Source organism: Phyllobates terribilis, unplaced genomic scaffold (genome assembly GCF_046119375.1).
Source record: "Phyllobates terribilis strain yellow unplaced genomic scaffold, ASM4611937v1 Scaffold_7__3_contigs__length_470593459, whole genome shotgun sequence".
Classification (NCBI taxonomy): Eukaryota; Metazoa; Chordata; class Amphibia; order Anura; family Dendrobatidae; genus Phyllobates; species Phyllobates terribilis.
The window spans coordinates 231,237,963-231,254,030 of record NW_027362767.1 but is presented as its reverse complement, the minus strand read 5'-3'; the positions used below and the strand labels follow the sequence as shown (position 1 = coordinate 231,254,030).

General features: G+C 47.0%; 1 protein-coding gene across 15 annotated transcripts in view; it reads left to right on the top strand.

Annotated features, from left to right (window-relative positions):
• GAPVD1 (GTPase activating protein and VPS9 domains 1) overlaps window positions 1–16,068 on the top strand; it is a 67,138-nt gene that overhangs the window by 42,329 nt on the left and 8,741 nt on the right. For 2 of the 15 annotated variants that reach the window (XM_073639785.1, XM_073639793.1), the window contains 12 exons: window positions 41–214; window positions 1,792–1,932; window positions 2,355–2,501; window positions 2,584–2,703; window positions 5,723–5,875; window positions 11,204–11,565; window positions 11,842–11,929; window positions 13,358–13,435; window positions 13,525–13,647; window positions 13,908–14,052; window positions 14,420–14,529; window positions 15,354–15,513. In XM_073639785.1, coding sequence (XP_073495886.1) covers window positions 41–214; window positions 1,792–1,932; window positions 2,355–2,501; window positions 2,584–2,703; window positions 5,723–5,875; window positions 11,204–11,565; window positions 11,842–11,929; window positions 13,358–13,435; window positions 13,525–13,647; window positions 13,908–14,052; window positions 14,420–14,529; window positions 15,354–15,513 — 1,801 coding nt within the window. The remainder of the gene's footprint in view (window positions 1–40; window positions 215–1,791; window positions 1,933–2,354; window positions 2,502–2,583; window positions 2,704–5,722; window positions 5,876–11,203; window positions 11,566–11,841; window positions 11,930–13,357; window positions 13,436–13,524; window positions 13,648–13,907; window positions 14,053–14,419; window positions 14,530–15,353; window positions 15,514–16,068) is intronic. The other 13 variants (XM_073639795.1, XM_073639786.1, XM_073639791.1 and 10 more) reach the window with 9 other exon arrangements.

The following is a 16,068-nucleotide window of genomic DNA, read 5'->3' as shown; positions in this document are numbered from 1 at the left end:
ATATTAGATGTCGGCTGAGCATCGTTATTCCTCCCTGCAGCCACCACACAGGACAATCTGGATGACAAGCTGCGCAAGTTCGAAATTCGGGATATGATGGGATTGACCGAAGATAGAGACATCTCCGAGACGGTCAGTGAGACGTGGAGCACAGACGTTCTCGGCAGCGACTTTGACCCCAATATTGATGAAGACCGACTGCAAGAAATTGCCGGTAAGGCAGAAATCAGGATTGTGTGTAGTTTGTAAGGCTTAAAGGGGTTGTCTGTCTTCACCGAGTCACTTATGACGCATTTATCAATCTGGCCACTTTGTATGATCTATCAATTAATGATTCGGAGACATGACACCTGGATAGTGAACTATAAGACATGGGAGATGAAATCACAACGTGTAAGAGACCTGACAAGTTCCTTAAGGGGCCCAAGGGCTTATCTTACCATTGAAGATATCAGTGTTAGAAGTCCATGCAATGCATCGAAGATGGTTTTAATAGGTTTTTAACAATTTTAAACATTTTTAGTGCCCTAGAATTATGACAAAGTGTACACATTGGCCTGTGGCAGCCTGTTTTTTTGTCAGAACAGAGTGACTGCATAATCTTTTTTGAAAGTCTCAACCTTAATCTATGCCCACCTAGCCCGGTAGGCAGCTCCTCTGTGTCCCTTCTCTCTGCTGCTCAATCTTTGCCCGCCTAGCCAGGTTGGCTTCTCCTCGGTGTCCCTCCTCCCTGCTGCTGAATCTCCGCCCACCCAGCCTGGTTGGCTGCTCCTCAGTGTCCCTCCTCCCTGCTGCTGAATCTCCACCCACCTAGCCTGGTTGGCTTCTCCTCGGTGTCCCTCCTCCCTGCTGCTGAATCTCCGCCCACCTAGCCTTGTTGCCTGCTCCTCAGTGTTCCTCCTCCCTTCTGCTGAATCTCCACCCACCTAGCCTGGTTGGCTGCTCCTCAGTGTCCCTTTTCACTACTTCTGAATCTTTGCCCACCTAGCCTGGTTGGCTGCTCCTCGGTGTCTCTCTCTGCTGGTTTTTGGGGCGCGGCGCTTGGCTGGCGTTGGGGCGCGGTGCTCGGCTGGCATTGGGGCGCGGCCGCAGAAATGAATGAAGTGGCAGTGCACTTGGTTGACCACTGCTCCATTCACATGGGGCTCGGGAAGTTATCGCCTGCCCCAGGATATGGGCATAACGTTTAAACTTGAGAACACCGCTCACCATATTGGCAGAATGAGGGGTGAACAGCAGCAATGAGAAATGTGCTTGTAAGCATCTCCAGATAGAAGTTCCATCTGCGGTTTCTGGTCGTTTCCCGTCTTGGCAGCTCTACGTACTGACGTCAGAGGATTTCTTGGGTGCTATTGTGCAAGGTCACGAGCATTGTGTACTCCGGGCTAAAAATAATTTGGGGAAGCGCTGAAGACAGGACGGTCAAGCTGCACCGCGTGGTAACTGCCCTGCTCCCTCTAGTGGTCACTTACAGGAATGTAGACTGGCAGAAGTTTTGTTTAACCCCTTGGAAAAGAGCCTACTGTGGCCTTAAGGATGCAGAGGAGGATTTTTTTTTATTTATTTTTTTAATTTTGTGTTTACATCAAGGTACGTGAAAGGTAGATTTATACAGTTTTTTTTTTTGTTTTTTTTAAAGACGTTTTAAAAAAAATAACATTTTGCTTTATTCTAAAAGCCATGACTCAATCACTGTATATTTTTAATCCTGGCAAAGGTTCGTGTTCTGCCGATACCTTATCATTAATAGCGACCGGATTAAAATGAATGTACATCTCCATCTTATTCCAGGTGCGGCTGCAGAGAACATGCTGGGTAGTCTGCTGTGCTTACCCGGGTCCGGCTCCATACTGCTAGACCCTTGTACTGGATCCACCATCTCCGAGACCACCAGTGAAGCCTGGAGCGTGGAGGTCCTGCCCAGCGATTCGGGTGAGTCTCAATACCAGACATCACATGCGGATTATATATCGGTCCACTGTAAGAATGTGATCATTTAACACCCACAGAAAAGTTTCCTCTAACTTTGAGTACAAAATGTTTCCAGATTACATCGAAACTGATTCCACAGCTTTTAATGGGATTTCATTTGTAGGATACTGGATGATGTAAAATATATAATTTTTTTTATTGCAAAACAAATAAATCTGTGCCCTTTTTTTGCAAATTGTAAAATAGCTTCATACAGGTCTGTGTTCCTGAGCCAGTGAGGGGCAATCTGCGGGATTATTGCTGCGACTTCCTACTGGAATATCAGAATCTTCAAGGGCTAATTTTGTACATCTATGGCCAACTGCTATCGTTTTTTAATATCTCGTTAAGTCAAAGTCTCAGACGTCTTGATGACGCAGCAGCTTTTTTCCCAGAAGCACCAGACTTGAAGCAGGAAGAGCGGCTGCAGGAGCTGGAGAGCTGCTCAGGGGTGGGGAGTACGTCAGACGACACGGAGGTGCGAGAGGTCAGCTCCAGACCCAGCACGCCAGGCCTGAGCGTCGTGTCCGGTAAGACCCATATTCTCCTACCTACATGTCCGATCATATTCAGAAGAGATTAGGAACCAAATAGCTGACATTTTTCTTTAAGGCATCAGTGCAACGTCTGAGGACATCCCCAACAAGATCGAAGACCTCCGCTCCGAGTGTAGCTCTGATTTTGGAGGAAAGGATTCTGTAACAAGTCCTGAAGTGGAGGACTGTGTTCACAGTAAGTGATGTCGCTCCTATGAGGTTTTTGTATTTTTTTTTTCATTATTACAATGTATGGTATGGGGGAAAAAAAAAATTTGCTCTCACCAATAACCTTCTTTAAAAAGCTTGAAAACTAATATATGTGTGTATGAATGTATGTATGTATGTATGTATGTATGTATGTATACACTGCTCAAAAAAATAAAGGGAACACTGAAATAACAAATCCTAGATCTGAATGAATGAAATATTCTCATTGAATACTTTGTTCTGTACAAAGCTGAATGTGCTGACAACAAAATCACACAAAAATCATCAATGGAAATCAAATTTATTAACCAATGGAGGCCTGGATTTGGAGTCACCCCCAAAATTAAAGTGGAAAAACACACTACAGGCTGATCCAACTTTGATGTAATGTCCTTAAAACAAGTCAAAATGAGGCTCAGTATTGTGTGTGGCCTCCACGTGCCTGTATGACCTCCCTACAACGCCTGGGCATGCTCCTGATGAGGCTGAGTATTGTGTGTGGCCTCCACGTGCCTGTATGACCTCCCTACAATGCCTGGGCATGCTCCTGATGAGGTTGCGGATGGTCTCCTGTGGGATCTCCCCCAGACCTGGACTAAAGCATCCACCAACTCCTGGACAGTCGAGAGCGAGACATGATGTCCCAGATGTGCTCAATCGGATTCAGGTCTGGTGGACGGGCGGGCCAGTCCATAGCTTCAATGCCTTCATCTTGTAGGAACTGCTGACACACTCCAGCCACATGAGGTCTGGCATTGTCCTGCATTAGGAGGAACCCAGGGCCAACTGCACCAGCATATGGTCTCACAAGGGGTCTGAGGAGCTCATCTCGGTACCTAATGGCAGTCAGGTTACCTCTGGTGAGCACATGAAGGGCTGTGCAAACCCCCAAAGAAATGCCACCCCACACCATTACTGACCCACTGCCAAACGGTCATGCTGAAGGATGTTGCAGGCAGCAGATCGCTCTCCATTGCGTCTCCAGACTCTGTCACGTCTGTCACATATGCTCAGTGTGAACCTGCTTTCATCTGTGAAGAGCACAGGGCGCCAGTGGCGACTTTGCCAATCCTGGTGTTCTGTGGCAAATGCCAAGCGTCCTGCACGGTGTTGGGCTGTTAGCACAACCCCCATCTGTGGACGTAGGGCCCTCATACCACCCTCATGGAGTCGGTTTCTAACCGTTTTTGCAGACACATGCACATTTGTGGCCTGCTGGAGGTCATTTTGCAGGGCTCTGGCAGTACTCCTCCTGTTCCTCCTTGGACAAAGGCGGAGGTAGCGGTCCTGCTGGTGGGTTGTTGCCCTCCTACGGCCCCCTCTACGTCTCCTGGTGTACTGGCCTGTCTCCTGGTAGCGCCTCCAGCCTCTGGACACTACTCTGACAGACACAGCAAACCTTCTTGCCACAGCTCGCATTGATGTGCCATCCTGGATGAGCTTCACTACCTGACCAACTTCTGTGGGTTGTAGAGTCAGTCTCATGCTACCACGAGTGTGAAAGCACAACCAACATTCAAAAGTGACCAAAACATTAGCCAGAAAGCATTGGGGCTGAGATGTTGTCTATGGTCCCCACCTGCAGAACCACTCCTTTGAGTGTGTCTTGATAATTGCCAATAATTTCCATCTATTGTCTATTCCATTTGAACAACAGCATGTGAGATTGATTGTCAATCAGTGTTGCTTCCTAAGTGGACAGTTTGATTAACTGATGGTCCCAACCCCATTTATAAGGCAAGAAATCCCACTTATTAAACCTGACCGGGCACACCTATGAAGTGAAAACCATTTCTGATGACTACCTCTTGAAGGTCATCAAGAGAATGCCAAGAGTGTGCAAAGCAGTCATCAAAGCAAAAGGTGGCTACTTTGAAGAACCTAGAATATAAGACATATTTTCCGTTGTTTCACACTTTTTTGTAAAGTATATAATTCCACATGTGGTAATTCATAGTTTTGATGCCTTCAGTGTGAATATACAATTTTTATAGTCATGAAAATACAGAAAAATCTTTAAATGAGAAGGTGTGTCCAAACTTTTGGTCTGTACTGTATATAATGTATGTGTATCGATAGATATAGTGTGTGTGTGTGTGTGTGTGTGTACATATATGGTATGTATAATTTATTTTTTAATAAAGGGTCTTAATCAAAATTTTCCAACAAATTTTTTAACAACTACATAATCAAAACGGCATTGAAATAAAAAGAAAACCCAATGAAGGGAGGGGAAGGGCTTGAAAACTTACTTGATTGGTGGGGGTCCGACAACAAATTTTTATCACCGACTGGGCACTTTTATCACGGTTATAAAAAGGGGCGGCAGATCAGATGCCCAACTGCCACTCCAATCATTTTCTATGGGGCTGCCATAGAAAAGCTATTGACAGTCCCATAGAGAAGGAATGGAGCAGCGCCGGAAAAGATCTAGTCAGCCCCATAGAGAAGAAATGAAGGTGGTCGAGCATGCGCACTGTCGCTGCGTTCTAACAGGGATAAAAGTTCCCCATTCTGCCAATTGGTACAAATCCCAGTTGACACCACCTTTTGGTTAGGGTGGTCATTTGTTTTCCCCCGACAGCCCCTTTAATATTAATCTGACTCTTCCTCTTCTGGAGAAAAAACACTTTCAGTAGTCTCCTCTTCCCAAGTGAGATTACAATGAAAGGTATCGCCTATATAGATAATATTCTAGGTGGTGGCCTCCACCTCCCTGCCCAGTGACTTCTGCACGGACCCCAGAGCGTGCCCGCGACGCTCGCACGGACCCCAGAGCGTGCCCGCGACGCTCGCACGGACCCCAGAGCGTGCCCGCGACGCTCGCACGGACCCCAGAGCGTGCCCGCGACGCTCGCACGGACCCCAGAGCGTGCCCGCGACGCTCGCACATAGAAGCCAGTGCGTCCTCTACAGACTCTACTTTCCTATGTCCATGTGGCTGATGCAAAGTGAATAAGTAATACGTTCCAGCACTGTTGTTCTTACTTGCCTCTGTTCTTCAGTGTTTTCGCAGAGATCATCTACGGACCCCGTGCAAAAAAAGACGAGTAATATGCCTTGTTTATTTCCAGGCATCCATCATACCACGTCTCCTCCATCCCAGGCAGAGTCCTTGTTAGCCATGTTTGATCCTTTAGCCCCAGCATCTAATGAAGGTAACAGCAGCGTTTGCAGACATTTATCTTGTAAGCTCCGTTTTCTTGTTTTTGTGAAACTCGTATAAAAAAAACTGATTTTTTTCTTTGCATAAGTGAATTGCATAGACACCTGTTCATTATCCCCTTAACCCCCGAGGGTGGTTTGCACGTTAATGACCAGGCCAATTTTTACAATTCTGACCACTGTCACTTTATGAGGTAATTACTCTGGAACGCTTCAACGGATCCCCCTGATTCTGAGACTGTTTTTTCGTGATATATTGTACTTCATGATTGTGGTAAAATTTCTTCGATATCACTTGTGTTTATTTGTGAAAAAAAATGGAAATTTGGCAAACATTTTGAAAATTTTGCAATTTTCAAAATTTGAATTTTCATGCCCTTAAATCAGAGCGATATGTCACACAAAATAGTTAATAAATAACATTTCCCACATGTCTACTTTACATCAGCACAATTTTGGAACCAACATTTTTTTTTGTTAGGGAGCTATAAGGGTTAAAAGTTGACCAGCGATTTCTCATTTTTCCAACAAAATTTACAAAACCATTTTTTTAGGGACCACATCACATTTGAAGTCACTTTGAGGGGTCTTTATGACAGAAAATACCCAAAAGTGACACCATTCTAAATACTGCACCCCTCAAGGTGCTCAAAACCACATTCAAGAAGTTTATTAACCCTTCAGGTGCTTCACAGGAATTTTTTGAATGTGGAAGAAAAAAATGAACATTTAACTTTTTTCACAAAAATGTTACTTTAGACCAGGGGTCTCAAACTCGGCTGGGTATATGGGCCGCACATGGAAAAAATTTGAATTTGGGGGGCCGCATTCTTTGTTCAATGTGACATTTTTAGTGATACTGTAGCACCCTGAGGATTCGGCTGCTACAGGGGTATTGCACCTCAACCCAGAGGTGTGATATTCCACTCCCGGGTAAGGATGGAGTGTGGAACTGAGCTCGGTAGGCTGCATGCACTACACACATCCCATTTCCGAGGAGCAGACCGACGGTACTCCCACTTAGAAATGTGCAGGTACGACCGAGTCTGTTCCTGGCTGGAGTGGGAGGGGGGTGGTACATCCCAAGTAGTGTAGGGGCAGATAGGGGGAGCAGCCTGGGTAAAGTTAGGAGCTCATTGGGTGCTGGTCACCTGAGCTCACACATAGAGGGTGTATATAAGGTGGGCACCAACTAAGAACAGGGTCAGATGCAGAGAACAAGTCAGCGAGCAGAGGAGAAGGAAAGACCCAGAGTGAGAGAGGAGAGAGAGAGACCCAGAGGCACAGAAGAAAAGGACTCCAAGATCCCAACTTAAACCCCCGGGTGAAGAGTCGGCATCAGGGTACCGGAACCCAAGCTGGTGGGGGTAAAAACATTCCCCAGCCAGAGACCGGAGACCGTGGGCAGCGTTTGCCACGGTCACCCACCACATCCACCCCGAAGGCACACCACATGAAGGGTCAGGGAACCCAAGGCCAAGGGTGTCCCAACAGAAGGCCCGAGGGAGCTGGACCTACGTGGATCACTGGTGGGGACGGCCAGAGAAAGGACTGAAGGAGAGCTCAGGGTCACGCTCCGGACTTATTTGGGAGTTGGCTGGATCCAGAACCTGGTGGACGCAGCACGGCTCGGGAGGTCACTTGAAGCTGGAGTGACCAGAACATCAGCAGTGAGTAAAACATCCTAAACTGCATAACCCGACTCTGTCTCTGATTGCCGTCTACATTGCATCACCACAACTCCCATCCTCTGCACCTGATCCCCCTGAGGCTATACCCCACCCGTTGGGGGTTATACCATCACAAGCTGCACCTACACCATCAGCCTCAGCGGACCCTGCTGCAGCGGCGGCCACAGTGACCGCAACACAACGGGTGGCGTAGTCGACAATAAAGAACTTATAACATCTGTATGACTGCCACATAACACTGAGCTTGACGCCCTGGGCACGGGCCGGGTCACAGCCGCTCGGAGACTACAACCCCCCATCTGATCCGGTGCCGGGTATTCCCCTCAAAAAGGAATATGTCCCAGGGGGCGCGTCAATACCATTTTTTTGTATACACCTTTTGAACATTTTTGCCGTGTTTATTTTTTTATGGCTTGGGTCGTTATGGATGTGGCGATAATAAACGTGCACTTTTTTGTGTTTACTTTAGTTTACATATAAAACAGCATTTTTAGTGCCCAATATTTTTTCATGCTTTATTTTATTTTTTTTACAATTTTATTTCCCCCAATTGGCCACATACAGTAATATTGTCTTACAATTAGCATCATATAGTAATAATGGAAAACATCTTGTAGTAATGTTCCCCATCCAAGTCCCCATCTTGTACTAATGTGCCCCATCCAGGTCCCCATCTTGTGGCTATGTGCCCCATCCAGGTCCCCATGTTGTGGCTCTGGTCCCCATCTTGTGGCTCTGTGCCCCATCCAGGTCCACATCTTGAGGCTATGTGCCCCATCCAGGTCCCCATCCTGTGGCTATGTGCCCCATCCAGGTCCCCATCCTGTGGCTATGTGCCCCATCCAGGTCCCCATCCTGTGGCTATGTGCCCCATCCAGGTCCCCATCCTGTGGCTATGTGCCCCATCCAGGTCCCCATCCTGTGGCTATGTGCCCCATCCAGGTCCCCATCCTGTGGCTATGTGCCCCATCCAGGTCCCCATCCTGTGGCTATGTGCCCCATCCAGGTCCCCATCCTGTGGCTATGTGTCCCATCCAGGTCCCCATCCTGTGGCTATGTGTCCCATCCAGGTCCCCATCCTGTGGCTATGTGTCCCATCCAGGTCCCCATCCTGTGGCTATGTGCCCCATCCAGGTCCCCATCCTGTGGCTATGTGCCCCATCCAGGTCCCCTCTTGTGGCTATGTGCCCCATCCAGGTCCCCTCTTGTGGCTATGTGCCCCATCCCGGTCCCCATGTTGTGGCTATGTGCCCCCTGTGCTGTTCTTCACACACATAAAATAGAAAAAAAAAAAAGATGATTCTCACCTGTCCTCCGTTCCCTCGGTGGCCTTCCTGCAGATGTGGCCCGCAGGCACCACAGAGTCCGACCCCTTGACGATCCCGACCTGGTCCAGCAGGAGCCGCCGACAGCAGCGCTGCATTGCCGCACAGAGACTGTCTCCCAGCACAGCATTTTCAATGTCAGCCGCCGGCCAATCAGAGGCCAGCTGCTGACATCTGCATATGGCAATGACGTCATACTCGCTGCGCCGACATTGAATAAATTGTCATTAGTCTTGAGCGCAAGTGCTCGTTACTTGAGTTTGCATCGGGTACTCAGGTATGCACCATGTATCCTGGGTGTTCGAGTGACATGCTCGAGTCCCTGCCCCGCATGTTTCACGGTTATTAGACACCCAAAAAAAAAACATGCAGGGATCGCTCATGCATGGCAGGCAACCCCGCAAAGTTTTTTTTGGCCGCGAAGCATATGGGGCGGAGACTCGAGCATGTCACTCAAATACCCACGATACTAAATGCATACCAGAGCACCCCATGCAAACTCAAGTAGCGAGCACTTGCGCTCAACACTAGTCGCCATATCGTCATCTTTTTTTCTTACTTTTGAAAAAAATCACAACCCCATCACAACCCTAACCCCTACCCTAACCCCAACCCCAGCCCTAACCCTAGCACAACCCTAACCCTAGCACAACCCTAGCCAGAGAGTTTATTTTTGACGCCGTTCCTTGTGCTGTATAAGTGATTAGACGACTTTATTCTTCGGGTCGGTGCGACTACAGCGATACCAGAATCATATGGGGTTTTTATGACTGACAGCTGTCACACACTAAAAGACGCATTTTTTATAAAATCTAGTTTTTGCATCGCCATATTTTGAGAGCTATAATTTGGCAGACAGTCATGTGACGGCTCGTTTTTTGCAGGATGAGTTGACGTTGTTATTGGTGCCATTTTCAGGCACGTGACATTTTTTGATCGCTTTCTATTCCGATTTTTGGGAGGCGGAATAAACAAAAACCAACAATTCAGGAATTGTTTTTTTTGTTTTTTTTTTATTCTGTTCCGCGTGTGGTAAAATTGATAAGGCAGCTTTATTCTTCGGGTCAGTACGTTTACAGCGGTACCATATTTATATCGTTTTTCTATGTTTTGCACTTTTACATAATAAAAGCAATTTTATAGAAAAAAAATATTTTTTAGCATCGCTTTATTCTGAGAGCGATAACTTTTTTATTTTTCGGATGATGGAGCTGTATGGCGGCTTGTTTTTTGCGGGACGAGATGACGTTTTCAGTGGTACCATTTTTATTTATATTCGTCTTTTTGATCACGTGTTATTCCATTTTTGTTTGGCGGTATGGTGATAAAGCATTGTTTTTTGCTTCTTTTTTTTTTTTGTGTGTTTTTTTACCGTGTTCACTGAAGGGGTTAACTAGTGGGACAGTTTTATAGGTCAGGTCGTTCCGGACGCGGCGATACCAAATATGTGTACTTTTTATTGTGTTTTTTTTTTTTTTTTTTTTTTTATATATATAATAATATTTATTGATGGGTACATTATATTTTTATTTTTGGTGGATTCTTTTTTTTTTTATATTTTTATCTTTTTTTTTTTTTTTTTTTTTCACTTTCTGACAGTTTTTTATACTTTTTTACTTTGTCCCACTATGGGACTTTCACTTTTTTTATTCTGATCGCCTGCATGGCATAGGAATGGAGCACCATCCCTGTGCCATGCAGGCTGTCAGCGCTGGACAGGGAGAAGATAGTTTGGAGATGCACTGCGCATGTCCAAAAAATCTTCCTGCTGTCTGGTGACCCGGATGTTGTCATGACGACATCGGGTCATCATGGCAACATCCTGGAAGCCACGGCAGACAGCGCTGGAGGCCGGAAGAGGAGGTGAGTATCTGCGATCACCTCCCCTTGCCACCGCAATGCTGCTATCGACTTCAATCGCAGCATTGCGGGGGTTAATGTGCTGGGAGCGGTGCGGGACCGCTCCCTGCACATAGTACCGGGTGTCAGCTGTGACAATCAGCTGACACCTGGCGGCGATCGCGCCCGCACAGCATGTGTGCGCGCGAGATCGCGATGAAGTACTAATACGGGTCTGGCTCTTAAGTCCCAGGGCACAGACGCGTATTAGTACGTCTAATGTTGTTAAGGGGTTAAATTAAGGAAGTGCTCCTTATGTAATTCCCCTTTTAAAGTAATGGGGCCAATTGCCAGCCGCTATCCAGATAAATGCATCTCTCCCACCTGATGCGCGTGTCTGTTGGGGGCGTCCTCCATATATATTTCTATCTTTATAAATCACTTCTTATTTTTGGGTTTCTTTCAGTGGTACGGCCTAAAGTACACTATGCCAGACCCTCTCACCCACCTCCAGATCCACCCATCATGGAAGGCGCTATAGGAGGCAATGAAGCTCGGCTGCCCACATTCGGCTCCCATGTCTTTGTTCCCACTGACTCTGATGCCTATAGACAAAGGCACTCTTGCCCCGAGAGGCTCGTGCGTAGCCGCAGCTCTGACATAGCCACATCCATACGGCGGCCCATGAGTGATCCTGGCTGGGCAAGAAGAGCAGGGAACGAAGAGCGAGAGCTGCCGCCCGGGGGAATGGCATTGGGGGCATATACGGGGATCAATGCTTCGCAGTCCTCGTCCTCCTCGCCAAGCAAGGACTCTTCAAGGGGAGAGGTAAGTCCTGTCCGAATTTTATTTATCCATGCATCTCTTATGTGTGATGCATGGGGCAATTTTTGGTTTTGAGGGGCAGGGCTGATCTTTTACGTTTAGCGGTAGTGGCCACAGACCCACATCAGAAAGTACATATGTAAAAGACCCCTACCAAATATTTGCGAGAGCGTGCAGAAGTCTCTACAGACTCAGAGACAAGTTTTCACATCGTCATTTTATTATTTATCTAAAATTTGTAATTTTATTGATTTATACAAAAATGTATTTTTTTTGTAGCCAGAAGAGAGGAAAGACAGTGATGACGAGCGTTCAGACCGTAACAAACCTTGGTGGAGGAAACGCTTTGTGTCAGCAATGCCAAAAGGTACATTGTAATTCTGCAGGATATTTTAGAGCATCTGACACAGTTGTTCAAGTCAGGCAGTTGTGACGGCCGTTGCAAGACTTCGGCAGTGCCTCCAAGCCCTTACCATGCTTCATCAGCAATGCCGCCGAGCCCTCTCCACGCTTTGTCGCAGGCGTCGCCCAGCCCTGTCCGCGCTTTGTCGCCCAGCCCTGTCCGCTCTTTGTCGCCCAGCCCTCTCCGCTCTTTGTCGCCCAGCCCTCTCCGCTCTTTGTCGCCCAGCCCTCTCCGCGCTTTGTCGCCCAGCCCTCTCCGCTCTTTGTCGCCCAGCCCTCTCCGCGCTTTGTCGCCCAGCCCTCTCCGCTCTTTGTCGCCCAGCCCTCTCCGCTCTTTGTCGCCCAGCCCTCTCCGCGCTTTGTCGCCCTTGGAGATCTTCTGGACCCTTTTTTGTCCTGTGTCAGGTTTTTAATAATCTTTGCATCAGTTTTTCTAATAATATTTGGTCTTCTGCTCAATCTCAAGATGGATGAATGCTCTGTAGGAAGATCGATCTTGTGCAGCCTAGATAGGTCCACCAATATCTTGATAGTATCGAGCCATCGGGTTGCTGGTTTTCCTCTTCACCTTGTTCCTTCTATTCTTCCTACCATGATGTCCTTCTCCGTTTTTATTTATGAAAACCAAAAAAATTCTTAGCGTCATTGAACAGTAAAATATGGACAGCAAATGGATGACCTACATCTGGGTGAATTTTTTTATATATTTTTTTGCAGTCTGTCTACAAAAAAATAAATTGGGCATAAAAAAAATCCCATAAATTACAATGCACATGCATTGTAATGGGCACATGTACCAAAAACTCTGTGAAGCCTTACTTTGCAAACTGATCCCTCCGTGCTGCTGCCACCAAATCTTGCTGCAGGTCTTTTGCAGTCACTGAAGGGTTTGTGACCACACCTGCCTCCTCAGGAATCTAGTGGCAGTCTGCTTCCTTTTTTCTGCCATATCCAGGTAGTGTCGCCGGTGTCATATAACGTTGTGCTTCCTACAGTATTTGTATTGCTTTTTCTTAACAAACCAAAAAATACTATTGAACCGGAAGCCATTGCCCATGAGGAATGGGTTAAGATTCCTCAGGAAAGCTGCCAGAAGCTGTTGTCACGTTTGCTGCAGGTTATAACAGCCAGAAGGGCTCAAGTGCTACAGATGCTTGTCATGAAGGGGGTAAATAATTCTGAGACTGCAGTAGTCAGTAAAAAGTGTCATTTTATGTTGAATTTAGAGATGTTCGTTGTTATATTACTTGTTTTAGCTATTTCAATTGTTGTAGTCAAAATTTACAAACTTTCTGCTGTTTGCAATGCAGGGGGTGGGGTTGATTTTTAATTTTCGATTGCGGCTTTATATGGCCTCTGGCGTCGCTCCTCCTAAGTGACTTTCTTTTCTCAGCTCCTATTCCCTTCCGGAAGAAGGAAAAGCAGGATAAAGAGAAGGAAGAACTGGGCGCGGACAGATTCTCCATGCCAGGTGCAGGTTCAGTTTCCAATTTCTGCCCAGTAATGTCCATTACAGGAGCCACAGAATACCTGACGGGATGATGGGTTTTGTACTTTTAGATGATGCAACCTCCAGACTTGGTCCCCATTCTCAGGCGGCAGAAGACATTCTTGATAAGTATAGGAACGCCATCAAGAGGACCAGCCCCAGTGATGGCGCTACGGGCTCATACGAGGGAGCAGGTAAAAGCAGCTTTCAATCATTTCTCCATCTACTATATATTACATTATATATTACAATCAACACTGAATTCCCTTTCTGTGTTGCTGACAGAGATAACACAGCACTACTGGGTTACCTCTGGCAGTCACCAGCTTCTCTGCATTACACAGCGGATTTTTTGCCCATAAATCTGCAGTTAAAAATCTGCGGAAACTTATCCTAAATGTTTCCCAATCTTCAGAGGAGACTGTCATTTATTGTGCCATTCTCTAATCTGTAGCTTTGATGTCTGCAGATGTGGTCGGTGATGGAGAAAGTCTTCACGATTCCCCTAGAGATGAAGCCTTGCAGAATATGACGTCTGACGATCTCCCGGATTCTGCCAGCCAAACAGCTCATCCACCAGATTCCTCCTTCTCGTATAGGTAGGTGGAATTACTCCGGGTATGAAGTGATTCCTCTCATCTTCAATTGGTTGTCTCCATGATCAATTAAAGGGTTATCGCCCGTCCCCGTCCTCATGGAGCGATGTCTGCACATGCACCATACATTGTGTGCCGGACTGCCGGAGATGGAGTACAAGCGCTTTGCTATCTCCGGCAGTGGCAGAGAGAATGAATGCAGTGGTATTCTTAGGGATCAGTTTGTGTCTGACCCCTGGGACCCCAACCACTCCTAAATTACTTTATATGTGGAGAATAACCCTTTAATTGGTCTTGAATGGAAGTGAAGAGGAGTGTGTTCACAAAGTTTCTCTATGTAGGTTCCAGCATCCTATTTCTGTTTCTTTAGGGACGCAAAAAAGAAGTTGCGATTAGCGTTATGCTCTGCGGACTCTATAGCATTCCCGATGCTTTCCCACTCTACGCGGAATGGCCTCCCCGATCATACGGACCCTGATGGTAAATCTTCACATATTCTAACTACCACTGCAACTAATATTGCATTTTCACAGTGCCCAAAGTCTATTATGTGACGAACTATGTGTAAAAACACTGGTCTCCAACCTGCTATCCTCTAACTGTTGTGGAACTACATCTTCCAGCATGTCCTGACAGCCATTGTAAATTTCTTTTTCTAAACTTTGTCCATAAGGCCAGATTCACACATGGATGTTTTGCAGTTCGTTTCTGGACCACGACACACGCATCTAACGCAGGTCTCTTCACCCAAACTCGGCAGCTTCACGTATGCCTATAACGCTGCAGAATTCGGATCAGGAGACCTGCAGCCGGCGCGTGCGTCGCTGTCTGTATGTGTGAGACTGTTGCGTGCATTGCTGTCTGTATGCCTGAGACCGCTGCGTGCATTGCTGTCTGTATGCCTGAGACCGCTGCGTGCGTCGCTGTCTGTATGCCTGAGACCCCTGCGTGCGTCGCTGTCTGGATGCGTGAGACCGCTGCGTGCGTCACTGTCTGGATGCGTGAGACCGCTGCGTGCGTCGCTGTCTGGATGCGTGAGACCGCTGCATGCATCGCTGTCTGGATGCGTGAGGCCGGCGCGTGCGTCGCGTCCTGGGTGCGTGAGGCCGGCGCGTGCGTCGCGTCCTGGGTGCGTGAGGCCGGCGCGTGCGTCGCGTCCTGGATGCGTGACGCTGGTCTTATTCTGGACTTAAGGAAGATTTTACTATTTAAGCAAATTTTTAATTAATTTTATGGCATCTGAGAAAGCTGTTTATAATTAAAAAAATTTATATATAATAATTATATATATTTTTATCCTGCAGACAATGAGATTGTGTGCTTTCTGAAAGTTCAGCTTGCAGAAGCCATTAATCTACAGGACAAGAACCTCATGGCCCAGATTCAGGAGACCATGCGCTGTGTGAGCCGATTTGACAGCCGGACTTGCAGCAAGATCCTTGCGTCCATAGCGGAGGATTACAGGTATGGAAGGGCTTGGGCACTTTGAAAAGCTGTCGGTTAAAGTGTTAATCTGACTCCGATCACTTGAACATCGGAGTTTAGCGGGGTTGGTGCCGTCACACTTAGCGATATCTACCCAGCTAACGAATAGGACAGGAGTGTGACATCTGCCGATTGTGCACACAAGCCAGCGGATATCTATAGTCGTGAAGTCACCGGCCCCCGATAACCTCCACGTGAGGAAGTGAGCGAGCCGGTTACCCCCAGGTTAATATTACTGTAAAAGTACGATTCCACCCAGCAGATCGGAATGGAAAGCCCGCACCATGTTTTCTGGGGGTTTTACGGGATCAGCAAAGTGGACAAGAAATTGACACGTGGTGCGGAGTTTAACTACACAGCGTGTCAATGTGTGTGAGGGATTTTCAATGCAATTGCTAGGAGTAAAATCCTCAACACCTCTCTGCTTTCTTCGCACATTTGTCATGTTTTATTTCCACTCCGTTTACGTCCTGTGTGGATTTGCAATAACAGGTGGTGGTAGAGGTGGTTTAGGGTCTGCAGGTTGTCTGTCTC